At 37.0% G+C, this 14,797-nt stretch overlaps 3 protein-coding genes across 5 annotated transcripts; 1 reads left to right on the forward strand and 2 right to left on the reverse strand.

Moving 5' to 3' along the window:
- Positions 1-4,234: 4,234 nt before the first annotated feature.
- Positions 4,235-6,979, forward strand: LOC136235460 (receptor protein kinase-like protein ZAR1). The gene is made up of 2 exons (XM_066025154.1): positions 4,235-5,948; positions 6,037-6,979. Exons 1-2 carry the CDS (start codon positions 4,469-4,471, stop codon positions 6,708-6,710), a joined length of 2,154 nt encoding a protein of 717 aa, XP_065881226.1. The 5' UTR covers positions 4,235-4,468; the 3' UTR covers positions 6,711-6,979.
- Positions 6,980-7,635: 656 nt separating this feature from the next.
- On the reverse strand, positions 7,636-9,298 carry LOC136235479 (auxin-responsive protein IAA32-like). Of its 3 annotated transcripts, none has more exons than XM_066025195.1 (4): positions 8,377-9,298; positions 8,055-8,288; positions 7,868-7,979; positions 7,636-7,777 (listed from the first exon to the last, which is right to left on the reverse strand). In XM_066025195.1, the coding sequence occupies exons 1-4, from the start codon at positions 8,507-8,509 to the stop codon at positions 7,729-7,731; spliced, it is 528 nt and encodes a 175-aa protein (XP_065881267.1). In that variant the 5' UTR covers positions 8,510-9,298; the 3' UTR covers positions 7,636-7,728. The 3 variants fall into 3 exon arrangements, with proteins under 3 accessions (XP_065881267.1, XP_065881258.1, XP_065881251.1); XM_066025186.1 differs by having other exon boundaries at positions 7,868-7,994; XM_066025179.1 differs by having other exon boundaries at positions 7,868-8,282.
- A 38-nt stretch (positions 9,299-9,336) lies between these two features.
- Positions 9,337-13,920, reverse strand: LOC136235469 (uncharacterized). The gene is made up of 9 exons (XM_066025166.1): positions 13,434-13,920; positions 13,264-13,341; positions 12,139-12,870; positions 11,818-11,920; positions 10,755-10,855; positions 10,482-10,656; positions 10,139-10,309; positions 9,944-10,044; positions 9,337-9,836 (listed from the first exon to the last, which is right to left on the reverse strand). Exons 1-9 carry the CDS (start codon positions 13,731-13,733, stop codon positions 9,783-9,785), a joined length of 1,815 nt encoding a protein of 604 aa, XP_065881238.1. The 5' UTR covers positions 13,734-13,920; the 3' UTR covers positions 9,337-9,782.
- Between the last annotated feature and the right edge of the window lie 877 nt (positions 13,921-14,797).

A 14,797-nucleotide genomic window follows, 5' to 3' on the forward strand; every position in this document is an offset into this window, starting at 1 on the left:
AACCCCAACAGATTCGAAGGCCCCCAATGCTCCACATGGTCACTTGATCCGAAGGCTCTTAATTCTCTATGTGTCGTCATTTATTTCCTACGCTATCAATATATATATGATATTGTTTTTACCTCTCTCCCAAGCTATACGAGACGGTCCAACTCGTGTTCTTCTATCTCAAGATCACCTAATAACCACTAGTGCAAAAAGCTTCACTAGTGACGCCTCCTTTGCGACAGCTACTGAATCTTTGCAAATGATATATTATCATTTGGGATGCGTAAATATAAAAATCGTCGCAAATGATAAATTGTTACTGTAATTTGCATTGCGTTTTTTGAAATGCACCTCACAAAAGATAAATCTTTACTATAATTTGCAATGTGTTTTTATCGCCCTATTTGGCTTGATGACTTTCAAGATTTGTAGAGCTTCGATCCATGCTTCCTACTCAACTGCATTGTTAGTCGCTGGGAAGTTTAAAACTGCTACATACTTTAGTAGAACTACATCTGGTCCTTTGAGCAATATTCTAATTCATGCACATTCTCTTCCCAAACTGCCATCGATGAACAATTCCCATACCTTTTTTTTTGGAAATTCTAGATCCCTTGCATCGTTCGGTATTACCACCAGAAAGTCTACCAAAGCCTGGGCTTTAAAGGCTCTTTGGTGTTGGAATGAAATTTTAAACTTTGCTAACTTTAAAGCCCATTTGTCTTGTCTTCCCGAAGTTTCAGGCCGCTGAAGGATTTTCTTGAGAGGCCTGTCAGTTCAAACCATTATAGAATGGCACTGAAAATAATGTCGAAGATTTTGTGTTGTATTGAACACAACAAAGGCTAATTTCTCCAATCCGGGGTAGCGAGTTTTTGCATCCCGAAGCACTCTACTTACAGAAAAGATTGAAAATTTTTCTCCCTATTCTTTCCGTTTCAAGACAGTGCCTATGGACTTGTCAGCATCACTAATGTATAGGTAGAGTCTCTCCTCCGTCGGGCCTACTCAATAGTGGAGGTGTGGATAGGAAATTCTTCAAGTCTTCAAATGACTTCTAACATTCGGTGCCAATTGGATATCTTTTTTTCCCTTCAAGCTTTTGTAAAATGGCAAACATCGTTGGCTGGACAAGAAATGAACCGTCATAAAAGCGTTTATCTTGATGTTCAGTTTTTGTACATCAACTTTCGTGGTGGTTCCATCTTTACGATGGACTGAATCTTATCTGGATTAGCCTCTATTCCTCTTTGGAAGATCATAAATCCTAATAATTTTCAAAATATTGGCCCCTTTAACTTTCAAAATGTCCTGATAACCCACCAACTTGCATAAATTGTCTGGTTAGCCCCGAACTTGCGTAACATGCAATTAATTAAGCACTCAGTTGCAAAAAAAAAAATTAAGTTAAATGTGAAATATGTATTGCACGCGTCTTCAAAAAAAGTAAAATGATAAAGGTCGGGATATATGGTTCTAATATTAGAGGAGACAAGTTTTACAGTTATTTTGTGAATTATGTAATGTTATTTTAAGATGCGTGCAACACATCTTTTGCAAGCAATTTACTTTTTTGCAACCGAGTGATTAATTGATTATATTTTATGCAAGTTTAAGGACCAATTGAATATTTTACGCAAGTTGAGTGGACTATTGGAATACGTTGAACATTCAAAAGACCAACCGACCTTTTTGGATAAATTTAAGAGACAAATGATGTATTAAGCCTATTTAAAATAGTGAAAGTTTGGGGTTCGACTATATGTTTTATGATTCTATAATTGACATGAGGCAATTCTAAAAATTGTCTCTCCTAATTGCAACTACAATTAAAGCAAAATAGTTAAATGTCTAACACTCGTTTTCAAAAAAAGTTAAATGCCTAAAACTAGTTTGAAACCCTTAAAATAAAAATTTAAATTCAGTTAGAATTTTAACTATCAAAATCATTAATTAATTAGGTTCTCAAAATTAAGATAAAAATTTAATTAATAATTTTTTATTAGTTTAGAAAGTTAATTAATGATTTCCATAGTCAAAAGTTCTCTAGACTTTGAAGCTTTTGTTTGTGAGAGCAGAATGCGTGTCAAGCCTGGTAAGCCTTGCAAGATTAGATAAAAAAAATTGAGGAGTTGAATGTAAATTGATACTTAGAAAATAGGGAAAATTACAAAACTGGGTCAAATAGAAGGCTCATTTACATATTTAACCAATTTACTCATCCTACTACATATCTAGACTGATTTTGTGTGACTTTCTCATAATACCCTCAATATTTACGTGCGTCTGTCTCCCTCCCGTCTGACTTTGCAGATTCGACCATATGCGAAGCCTGCGAAGCTAATGTTTGGATTTACTTAATGAATTTAGTTCGCATATGCGAAGCCTGCGAAGCCTGCGAAGCTGAAGTTTGTTTTGCTTGATGAATTTAGTTCGCATATGCGAATGCTGGATATGTTTTGAAGGTAATTCGCGAAGTGGTATATAACAAAAAATGGCAAACAACAACGGATTCTAACATTAAAATCATAACATTATCAAAATTTACAACAAGATTGCCAGAATAACAACATTCAAATCATAACATTATCAAAATTTACAACAAGATTGCCGCAATAAACTTCTAACAAATCACTTCAAAGTGAACCTAACTAATCCGGTACCAATTTTGAAACGAATTAGTAATCTTGGTGTGCACCATGAGACACATCCATCCCAAAAGGTTTGGACTTTCATTTCTCATCCCAAAAGGTCTGGACTTCCAGACCTTTTGGGATGGACGTGTCCCACGGTGCACACCAAGATTACTCATCCGATTTAAAATTGGTACCGGATTAGTTAGGTTCACTTTGAAGATTGGCACCATGGGATGGACGTGTCCGATGGTGCACCCCAAGATTGGCACAATCTCTCCTAACTAACCACTTCAGGAGTGAATGTGTCAATCTTAAGGGAAGTTAATCCCTATACAGGAAGGAAAATCACCTCCCCTGTAGCATAGTACGCCGCCTTCCAGAAAAGGATGTTGCGTATTCAACCACCTTCAGAAAAAATGAATCGTGTTAGGCAGAGAAAAAGATGATTTTGGCTTCGCGAAATGAAGATTAGCGAAGCATGCGAATGTAAATGTGCAGGGAAAGAGGTGATTTTACTTCGCTAATCGATTTTTTCGCGAAGTCTGCGAATAGATCCTCACGTTTCAGACCTAGGTTCACTTTAAAGATTGACACCATGGGATGGACGTGTCCCATGGTGCACCCCAAGATTGGCACAATCTCTCCTAACTAACCACTTCAGGAGTGAATGTGTCAACTTAAAGGAAGTTAATCCCTATACAGGAAGGAAAATCATCTCCCCTGTAGCATAGTACGCCGCCTTCCAGAAAAGGATGTTGCGTATTCAACCACTTTCAGAAAAAATGAATCGTGTTAGGCAGAGAAAAAGACGATTTTGGCTTCGCGAAATGAAGATTAGTGAAGCATGCGAATGTAAATGTGCAGGGAAAGAGGTGATTTTACTTCGCTAATCGATTTTTTCACGAAGTCTGCGAGGTCTGAAACGTGACTATCTACGTCGCATATCGATGCTTTCGCGAAGTCTGCGAGGTCTGAAACGTGAGGATCTATTCACAGACTTCGCGAACTAATCGATTCGTGAGGTAGATTCATACGTTTCAGACTCTTTCTCTTCGCAGATCTTCGTGAAATCATCGATTCACGAAGTAGATCGTCACTTTCCAGGCTCTTTCTCTTCGCAAAGCTTCACGAAACCATCGATTCACGATGTGTATTCATGAAAAAACGCAGAAAAAACAACAGATACTTACATTTTTTTGCCCCTTTCACCCCCAAAAGCGATAATAACAATATGATAACAGACGAAATGGTGCAGATTTTGTACAATTTAAAGGAAAAAAGGAAGATCAAAAGTCTTGAAATCATTAATGCAGGAGCAACTTTTTGCGTAACCAATGAGACAGGGGGAGCGGCCGTTCGCGAGTGGTGGGAAGTAGGAAGGTTAGGGGTATTATGAGAAAGTCACACAAAATCATTCTAGATATGTAATAGGATGAGTAAATGAGTTAAATATGTAAATCAGCCTCCCATTTGATCTAGTTTGTAATTTTTGCTAGAAAATATCACGATAAAATGATTAGACTAGAAATTGATTTAGAGTTAGGTACAGTATAGAGTATAGTATGATATTGCTTTTTGTTTCACTGTAATTAATCTAATCTATCTTCCCAAGGTCTTAGCTTGCACAAAACTTTACCTTTCTTCCACACTGTCTCCTTTCACACTCTCTTTTCTCTTTCTTCCTCTTCTCTATGCTTTCTTGCTTGTATCTTTTCAACCTTTCTTCTTCTTCTTCTTCAAACTCTCTTCAGTTTTTCTGCTACTGAGAAGGAAGAACTTGTTAACTACTTCATACGCTAGCTTCTCTTTCCAACGGTCAGTTCCCATTTGTTAATTTTCTGGAAATGTTTTTATTGATTCTACTGGTTTTGGTACTTTTTAATTCCAATTCTCTAGTGAGTTGTTTGAATAATGAAGGGTATGCTCTTTTGTCTTTCAAGCAATCTATATCTCAGGACCCAGAAGGGTCTTTGACCACCTGGAACTCCTCTGATGAAACCCCTTGTTCATGGAATGGGGTTACATGCAAGGATCAAAAAGTTGTTTCTGTTAGCATTCCAAAAAAGAAACTTTATGGCTTTCTTCCTTCTTCCATTGGTTCTCTCTCCGACCTTAGACATATCAATTTGAGGAATAATAGATTATTTGGTACCTTACCCCCTCGCCTTTTTCAAGCTCAAGGGTTACAAAGTCTTGTGCTTTATGGAAATGCCTTATCTGGCTCTTTGCCCAATCAGATGGGATCGCTTAAGTATCTTCAGACCTTAGATTTGTCACAGAATTTCTTCAATGGCTCATTACCCACATCATTTATTCAATGCAAGAGGCTTAGAAACCTTGATCTTAGCCAAAACAATTTCACTGGTTCTTTACCGGATGGCTTTGGTTCTGCTCTGCTTTCTCTCGAGAAACTTGACCTCTCTTTTAATGAATTCAATGGTTCCATTCCTAGTGATATGGGAAATCTCTCTAGTTTGCAAGGTACTGTTGATTTGGCACATAATCACTTCACTGGTTCAATCCCAGCTAGTCTTGGAAACCTTCCTGAGAAGGTTTATATTGATCTAACTTACAACAATTTGAGTGGTCCAATACCACAAAATGGTGCTCTGATGAACCGGGGACCGACAGCTTTTATTGGGAATCCTGGGCTCTGTGGTCCTCCATTGAAGAATGCCTGTTCTTCAGATACTCCTGGCGCAAGCTCGCCTTCATCAATTCCGTTTTTGCCTAATAATTATCCACCTCAAGATTTGAATAATAATGGTGGGAAGGGTCAGAAAAGAAGAGGACTAAGTAAGAGTGCTGTTATAGCAATAATTGTGAGTGATGTAATTGGAATTTGCCTTGTTGGATTGTTGTTTTCGTACTGCTATTCAAGGATTTGTGCATTTGGGAATGACAAAGATGAAAATGGCTATATTATTGACAAAGGAACAAAGGGAAGAAGGGAATGTTTGTGCTTTAGGAAGGATGATTCCGAGACTCAATCTGAAAATGTGGAACAGTATGATCTTGTGCCATTGGATTCACAGGTGGCTTTTGATCTAGACGAGCTGCTTAAGGCTTCGGCTTTTGTTTTAGGGAAGAGTGGAATTGGGATTGTATATAAAGTTGTACTGGATGATGGGCTAACTTTAGCTGTGAGAAGATTAGGAGAAGGAGGTTCTCAAAGGTTTAAGGAATTCCAAACAGAAGTCGAAGCTATTGGGAAGCTAAGGCATCCTAATATTGTAACTCTCAGAGCTTATTACTGGTCAGTGGATGAGAAGTTGCTGATCTATGATTACATACCTAATGGAAGCCTTGCAACTGCACTTCATGGTGAGTCTTCTCAATACCCTTGCATTGCAGCTTATATATATATTTAACATTTGAATCTTTACTGTTGTTTCAATATTTATGTCTTCAGGGAAGCCTGGAATGGTTTCATTCACACCGTTGTCCTGGTCTATTCGGTTGAAAATCATTAAGGGGGTTGCAAAAGGCTTGGTTTACCTGCATGAATTCAGTCCTAAGAAGTATGTACATGGAGACTTGAAGCCAAATAATATACTTCTTGGACATAACATGGAGCCACAAATTTCTGATTTCGGACTGGGACGCCTTGCGAATATTGCTGGGGCATCACCAACCCTACAGTCGAGTCGAATAGCCACAGAGAATCCACAAGAAAGACAGCAAAAAGCTGCACCAAGCTCCGAAGTTGCTACAGTATCATCTATGAATTTGGGGTGTAATTATTACCAGGCTCCTGAAGCTCTTAAAGTGGTGAAACCATCACAGAAATGGGATGTATACTCATTTGGAGTGATGTTATTAGAAATGATAACAGGAAGATGTCCATTAGTACATGTGGGCACCTCGGAAATGGATCTTGTTAACTGGATTCAGCTATGCATTGAAGAGCAAAAGCCGCTTGGGGATGTGTTGGATCCATATTTAAGTCCAGATGTAGAGAAAGAAGAAGAAATGGTTGCAGTTCTAAAGATAGCAATGGCATGTGTTAACAGCAACCCCGAAAGAAGACCTGTAATGAGGAATATATCCGAAGCCTTGAACAGATTGGTGATATCTTCTGAGTGATCATCATCAAATGCTAATTGTTGAATCTGTTTTATTGATATGAGATTGAATATAAATTCTGTAATGATGCAGTTTATGAGTAAGTAGTGATGAAATCTCTGCAATTCATGGCTTTTTTTTTATTATTATTATTTTTTGGTATGAGAAGGTGAACTGTGCCTCCATAGGAGATTGCTTGTTAGTAGTGTACATGATGATTTGTTGCATGTTGCAGATCTTTTTCTCTATGTTTGTCTTGTTATTGGAAAGTTAATTATTTGGTTTTTGCATCTTCTTTTCTTTTCTTTTGTAATAACAAATAATAATTATCAAGTAAAAAACCCAAAACAAAAGATTTGACAGTATTTACTAACTATTTTGCATTCATGAGTTAAACAGTGTTCTTCTGCTAAAGGATGAAATGGATGATATGAATCCCAATTATTTCTCTAAAAATGTGTTAAATTTGTCTACTACCTCAATTCTGTCATATTATTATATAGTAGAGTACAGATAGCTGAGATACAAGAAAACATATATAAGATGTGTGGTTTGGTGCTTTAGAATAAATAATGATTTAATAGTGAGCTTAGCATGTGGCGCTAATGTAGGAAAAGTGGAGTCCACTAATCAAATAATATAATAGCTGTTATTTTAGATAACTTTAACACAGATTCTTGTTGGAATGTCTTTAGTCAATTCAATTCCACCTAATTCCTCATTCCCCTGCACAATTAATAACATTTTTCTTTTTTAACTCCCAATTAAAATTTATTACTTATACATAATAATGTGTTACCACAGATGGTGGTATATTAGTAATGAAGAAGATTTTTGTGGTTCATTCTTCATTAAATTAACATATATAGTAGATGGAATTTTCACCCTTCTTTTCTCAAAGTCTACCAGTTCACCTCTAAATTTCATATTAATTGAAAGAAACGCCTTGCATTGATGAGAGAGTCCAAAAGGAATGGCTCAAATGGCGCCAATTACAAGAGTTCATTTTTTTTCCATGATAAAATTGGTACAAGTAGGTTCAGTTTCTTCGAGCAATCCGTAGGCGCTTGACGCATTCTACAAACTCCCTAACAAGATTGAACCAAATAAAACAATAATAAGTTGTATGATCTGAATACAAGAAAAATATGACAGACATGAATAAGAAAAGGACTTACTTCCAAGGAACATCACCAACACTCCTCCAATTATCTTCCCTATCCTTGTACAACAAGCAGAATTCAGATCCTGGATGAAATAGCCTTAATCCACTTCCACATGATTGTCTCCCTGAAATAGATGAATCTATTCTTGAGAAATACAAATAAATCCATTGTACAGTAGTAGAGGTAAATTGATGCTTACCAAACATGTGTTCAAGCTGAAGTGCAAGGGTAGAGTAATCCCCATAATTTAGTATGTAAATTTTCCTGCCAACAACAACACCATCCATGTTTACTTTCACATAACCCCAACTTTCTCTGCTTTGCACAACCTCTTCCTCGCATTCATCTGCTGTAACTTTTGAATGTTTCAGAGATGTATTCCCTTGTCCTTGTGCCCAACCCATTACTTCATCATATCCCTCCTGCCCTATCACTTGGACCATCCACAACAAACCAATATGATTTATCATCAAATGAAAAATGCAATAACTAATTTACAACAAGGAATAAGATTTGCATACAATGTCCTGATTGAGGTTGGGATGTTTTGAGACTAAGACCCAGATCGATAATACCATCATTTTCGTCTCCTTGATAGAAAACAGAGTGAAGAGATGAAGGGTTCAGAAAGAAGCCTGATGCATTAGTGTCCATTATGTTTTACAGGAAAATGAATTTAGTTTGCAGATGATTCTGAGAGCCTATTTATATTGGTGTAGGGTTGTTAAGTGAATAAGAAAAACAGTGGGAAGACAAGGAACCTTTCCTCCCATTATTAATCATTAAATGAAGCTTATCTTCTTCTGATATTACCAACATGCAAGTACGCAAGTAAGTTGCTAAAAAACAGAAAGACAAGGGATGGCCGAACTGATCCTAGCAAAAGTTGGTTTGGATGCTGCAACCCAATATCGGTACAATGCTTCTGCTTTTTAGGTTCTAAATCCAAAATATCATCAACATTTAAATGCTTGGAACCAACACTCGCAACATGTATGTATGTATTTATTCCTTTTCAAATTTATGACACTTAACCACATTATATTAGCTACTTGTTGAGGCATCTTTTGGTTTTAACATTGCTCATTAACAAGGGTATTTCTGTGAGTTTAAGCCTAAACCAATAAATTAAGATTTCTGAGCTTTTGTGTGGAAGAGATTCAGAGCTGACACAAGTGTTACTCTTGGAAGGGGGACAATGATGAATGTGGTCACAACCCCTGATCCTACTGTCTTGCCTTAACAAGACACTGCTCTAAACATGTATCCTGCTTTCCAACATTGGATTCCCTTTCAATTCTTCTCAGTCATTGGATTACATCAACCCCCTTACGCTACTGATTTCTAGTTTCCCATTCTATCAACATAATTCACATCTTCTCTCCACACCTTCAACGTCTACCTGTTTTTCTTTTTAAGGACAAAAAAAAAGGAAAAAAAGAGGATTCCTTTAATCAAAATAAAAAAGTAGAGAGCTTCCATTAAATTAAACTTTGAACAACCACTTTCATTCTCCAAAAAGGTAGTAAGGTTGTATTACAACATTACGAACTATGTTAAATAACTTTGGAAAAAAGAAAAAATAATCATGAACAAAACATGTTGTATCTGTCGTTGGTCCTTGACCTCGATTAAAATGAAATTAAATGTAGATACATCAGATAATCTTCAGTTTACTCTTTTCTTCACCTTGATTTCATCTTAAAGACCAGCATTGAAGCTCAAAAGAACGCGGTTCCCTTTTGCTTTTAGATGCAGACACCAATATCCTCTCTCCCAATAATTACATTCATCAACAAAAGCAAGTAATAAATTCAATGGTCCATTAAAGACATGTATGTATACTGTATACAAGTATCTATCAGCCATGCTTGATGCAGCGTGTGAATGGGGTCGGTAATTAATTCATTTTGACTAGATATTGATGTCAGTCATTATGACTCAGAAATTCGATTATGTACGGATAAACCTGCTCCACTGCCTGGAGATAAGAAAATGAAATAAAATTACTACAGAAAATAGTGAACATAACTGCTAGGAAAGACCTTATCCTGTTCTTCAGAATGTAAACAAAATGGAAGTGCATACCAGTCGTCCTCCCACCAGATCATAGTGTGCATAGTGTGGGCCTCCAGGTTCTCCAAACACCTTATAGGTAACCATATGCTCCGGCATGAGTTTAACAGTTTCTGATGCATTTAAATCACCACAAGTAAAAAATCAGATTCTGTCTTGAACACTGGAGATCTATACTAGAGGTAGTCAACAATTGTTTGTACATACCTTCCACAGCTTCCGGTGGGCAAATTAGATCTTGATCTCCAGCTAAGGCTAGAACAGGTACATTGCACTTGTCTAGATGATCCTTGTACAAAAACTTACCACTCCTGTCACATAATCCACCATCTCGAAAAGCAGTTCTAAGCTGCAAGAGAAGTTTAGCAGGTATTGTACCTGCAACATGTATTGAGACCTCATATTCAATAAAGAAGACTTAAATGAAGAAGACAAAATAAATGAAACCAATTTAGCAACAGAGTAACAACTAAGATGCACAGAGGGTAACTTCAACTGAACGAAGAACTTTCTCCCACCAAATGCAACCTGACTATGCACATGTACTTACAAAAGTTGTTCAAGACCAGCTTTTCTAACAACTCAGGATGCATCATGTCTTGCGCTGATATTAGATAATTAAGCCAAGACAAGACATATGGAGGACGAGATGAAAGAGGGTATGCTGCAGACAGTAAAGCACCCAAAGGTACAACAGGAACATTAAGAGCCTGAGCAGGATCGGCCTGCAAAACAATGTATGCCCTTGATATTACTTTCTCAAACACAGCCATGACATTAACAAAAAGCTTATGCATACAAATATTAAGTCTTGAACACCTACAAGGGGCAAAAGTAATTTGAGTCTTGAATTTGAAGATGTATAGTCCAATGATGATGCCAGAGTAACAACGGCAGCCAATCGAGAATCTCTTCCTTCACAACCTGTGTCGTGATATTAAAGTATGAGTAATAATGGTGACACATCTCTTTCTTCTTTTTATCCCATAAGGAAAAGAACAAAAAGAGAAAGAGAAAACCTATAAACAACACCCATGACGAAACAGAGCATGAAGCTTCAAGCATTTCATCTTTATACACAAATGTGATAAATTTTTCCAGTAAAAGCAGGCCATGTTTGTCTAGTAGGACACTCCAATTGTTTCAATTTAGAATTACAACTTCGAAACCTCTGGTCTATATTCTCTGGGTTTGGGATAAAGAGGATGTGTGTTATAGAAAATGAATACCCTATGAACACAAAAGGTTCTTCGAAAAAGCAAGCAGGACTATTTTAATTCAATTTAGAGGTTGTCCAGACAAAAGAAAAAATATGTAAATAACTAGTTCACTATTTCTCTATGAAAACTTGAAAACCCATTCATAAACATGAGTATTTTAAAGGTCACTTTTTGTAATATTTTTTTGGTGCAAAATGCCACAAACTTGTAATCAGTATTATTATTGATCCAACTAAAACTTGCAATACTCACTGTCAATTTACCAAGTTTGTCTTATATTGGGACTACTCTCTCCTCTCTATTGCACGTGGAAGGAGGAAAGTCCTGTTATCTCGCTCACCATAAATGCTTAGGGTCTTGGACACAGTTCTAAGTTGAATCAAATCTGTTCAGATGAAGCATTCATGCAGACAAGTTGCAGACTTTAATCTTCAAGTGCAAAAAGAAAGCTAACACAAACTCTACAAAAATTAAGAGATTGACGAGCAGTATCATAAACATTAATGGAGCTCAAGTCCAACATATATCTGCCACGTGATTTATAATTATAAAAAAACATGCCTCATATGATGAAGTATTAAAAGCATCCATGCTATATATCATATGAGTAAATGAGTTCGCAGTAATTAGGTAAAGGACATATGCCATACAGCCATAGTGTCTTACCACATCGTGAAAGCATTGCATAAAGCAAGATACCTCCCATTGAGTGTCCAATTGCAAGCAATTTACCGTCTTTTGGATTTGTTTGTGCTCTTATATATTCCATCTACAGATACAAATTTGAATACCATTAATTTATGATGGAAATAACCTTATCATCCAGTACAATCCTTTCAATTCAAGAAACTGTTGGGAATTGGATCAGACTACAGGACCTCTTTCTCGAGGAAATGCAGGACACAAGGAATAGTATCATATATATTTAAACATGAAAATAGGCAGAAGATAAATATAGCATCACAACAAGCCAAAATGTCACCTCACCACAGCAGGAACATCCTCTTCCAGGTAATTATCAAAATCCCAGTCATATTTAACAATCAAGTCAAGTTGTTTCTGAAAATCTTCTATGATTGCAGAAAGACGCTCTTGCAGATCAAACAACTGAGGTGAAACAGATCTTTGACCTTCTTCGAAGATATTCACAAGTCTTTGGCTTAGATCCCTGATTTGGCTGGCAATACCAGAGTTTTGTCTTGTTTCCAACAAGCTCAAGAGTTTAAGCCTTGTCTCATTAAAGCGTTCAGATAAATAAGAATCTTCTATAAGTTTTGCTATCTGATCAAATAGTTTATCAGAAATAATCTTTGATTGGCCTTCACTGAGGAAACCAGAGAGTGTTTCCGACATACGTATAAAAGTTTCTGTCAACTTTGTTACCAGCTTTGATTCATCCCAAACAGTAGCTATACCAGTAAGATCCTGCTTGACAGCCAAAACCTCGAAATCTTGCAAGGAATCGTTATTTGTTGGCTGCTGGTTTGGCAAGGAATCAGAAACATTATTTGTTGGCTGCTGGTTTGGCAAGGAATCAGAAACGTTATTTAATGCTTCATTATTTACAGTCTTGGCAACAGCTTCCATCTCTTCAGATGCTTCATGGGCAGATTGCTGAATCCCTTTGGAAGTTGTTCCCTGTACGCTCAATCCAGCACCTCGAACTTCAAGAATCCAGGTGTCAAATCCCTGACCAGACATGTATCTAGCAAAAGAAGACTGCAAGCACATAGCATGCATAATTAAGAAGAAAAAAAAAGGAAATTTTGATGTATGCCATACAAATATTTTAATTAGCACTACAGCTCTACAAGCTACATAGGAGACTAAAGAAAATCAATGTTTGAATCAGGAATTTTTTTCAAATTGAAAGCGAAAGCTCGTTATAGAATTTAAGACATGTGGAGTTATTAAAACCAATTTGAACTTGAATGAAATGCGATATAGCCAGAAATGGCAACTTACTCAAATAGATGCTACCCTATTTGCAATTGTTTGCAGGTAGAATGCAGAAAGATAGCATACAAGAATACAAAATGGATCGGATTTGACTAGCATGAGTCAACTAAGGCAATTATAGCAGAAATAGAACGAAATTCAATAAGTTATTACCCCAGGAGAGAGATCGTAGCCAATTGCATTCGTGCCGACTCCAGACAATAGTAACAATGGATGATTTCGTGCAGGCGCCTAGAATGATCAGAGCTATATTTTGTTAACAAAAATAGTAATAATAATAGAACGAAAACCGCAAATAGGAAATCTAGAGAGCGTTGACAGACCTGCGAAGAAGGATGATAGCGCCAGAGAGCGAGACGCCAATCGGAATTAGGGACGGCGACATAGTGGAGCTCATCGGCGGTACAAATCGGCGGCTTGTCTGGAAGCTTAAGGGAATCAGTAGAATGGGTAGAAAAAGCTCTGATACGAAAAGAAGAAGAGAGTAATCGGCGGTTGGAAAAGTTAGAGCGCAGAGGCAAGGAAAAGCGGCGTGAGAAGACGAAATTGGGATTGATGAAGAGATTAGCTAAGTGAAGAGCACAACGAATATCGGACTGCATATTGGTAGAAGTGGTGACCATATTTTGAGCAAACTAAATCTTTTGTAGTAGTGACTAAAATAAGAAAGTTTGGAGGAAAGATTTATGATCCGTCTTCTTCACAAGGAAGGACAGCAATATTAACAATTTTTGTGCTTGTCTCTACAGTTTCATTTATCCCTCTTTTTCAGGGAAAAAAAAAAAAAGTTTCATTATCTCTCTGTTCATGTTCATCGTCAAAAATAAAAAATTAAGTATTACTCCCTCCATTCCATTATATAGGTGATTCTAGCAATTTAGTTTTTTTTCTAAATATAAGTCATTCTAGGATTCCAATGCTTATTGTCCAATAGTGACATGAGAGAGAATTATTTTTTGTATTGGTACATGTGTTTTTTAATATTCCAATGCTTATTGCCCAATAGTGATATGAGAGATAATTTTTTTTAGTTAACCAATATATTTCTTAATTTGTGTGAAATACCCTAGAATGACTTATATAATGGAATGGAGGGAGTATCAATCAAGGGAGGACTTACATTAGTAGAATGTTTAAAGCTAAATATTTTCCAAGGGAGAACTTACTTTTCTCTAAATTAGGCAATAATCTTAGTATGGTTTGGAGAAGTATCTGGGAAGGTCTTAGCATTCTTAGAAAAGGGCTAAGGTGGAGGGTGGGGAATGGTAGATCTATTAGAGTTTGGGAAGATGCTTGGGTACCTCAATTAGAGGATTTTTGTATAAACTCTTTTATGATCCCTGGGATGGAGGAATTGAAAGTAGCAGACCTGTTGCTCGAGAATGGTAGGGGATGGGACTTGGATAGACTTAATGGTTGCTTCAATGAAGCTGAAGTGTGTGCTATAAGTGATATTATACTACCATTCAGTGTGGGGGAGGATATGAGAATTTGGCATTGGTCAAACGATGGGTTTTACAATGTGCGTTCGGGCTATCTTGCAGTGATGGGGATTAGGGAGGAAGGTGTGGTACAGGAGGGATGGAACAGACTGTGGAAACTGGAGATACCTCCTAAATTAAAACAATTTATCTGGCGTATCTGCTCGGGTTGCTTACCCACACGAGCGCGTTTGGCCTAAAGAAGA

The sequence above is a fragment of the Euphorbia lathyris genome, chromosome 1, assembly GCF_963576675.1.
Source record: "Euphorbia lathyris chromosome 1, ddEupLath1.1, whole genome shotgun sequence".
In the NCBI taxonomy this organism is placed as follows: domain Eukaryota; kingdom Viridiplantae; phylum Streptophyta; class Magnoliopsida; order Malpighiales; family Euphorbiaceae; genus Euphorbia; species Euphorbia lathyris.

What these genes read in the sequence shown, in the direction of transcription:
- LOC136235460 (XM_066025154.1), top strand. Translation starts at nt 4,469, where the DNA reads ATGTTTTTATTGATTCTACTGGTTTTGGTACTTTTTAATTCCAATTCT. An exon ending in CCTTGCAACTGCACTTCATG is followed by an intron (nt 5,949 to 6,036) that starts GTGAGTCTTCTC and finishes TTATGTCTTCAG; the next exon opens with GGAAGCCTGGAATGGTTTCA.
- LOC136235479 (XM_066025179.1), bottom strand. Translation starts at nt 8,509, where the DNA reads ATGGACACTAATGCATCAGGCTTCTTTCTGAACCCTTCATCTCTTCAC. An exon ending in CCAACCTCAATCAGGACATT is followed by an intron (nt 8,283 to 8,376) that starts GTATGCAAATCT and finishes TCCAAGTGATAG; the next exon opens with GGCAGGAGGGATATGATGAA. An exon ending in GTTGGTGATGTTCCTTGGAA is followed by an intron (nt 7,778 to 7,867) that starts GTAAGTCCTTTT and finishes CAATCTTGTTAG; the next exon opens with GGAGTTTGTAGAATGCGTCA.
- LOC136235469 (XM_066025166.1), bottom strand. Translation starts at nt 13,733, where the DNA reads ATGGTCACCACTTCTACCAATATGCAGTCCGATATTCGTTGTGCTCTT. An exon ending in GCTACGATCTCTCTCCTGGG is followed by an intron (nt 12,871 to 13,263) that starts GTAATAACTTAT and finishes ATGTGCTTGCAG; the next exon opens with TCTTCTTTTGCTAGATACAT. An exon ending in CCCACCGGAAGCTGTGGAAG is followed by an intron (nt 10,045 to 10,138) that starts GTATGTACAAAC and finishes TAAATGCATCAG; the next exon opens with AAACTGTTAAACTCATGCCG.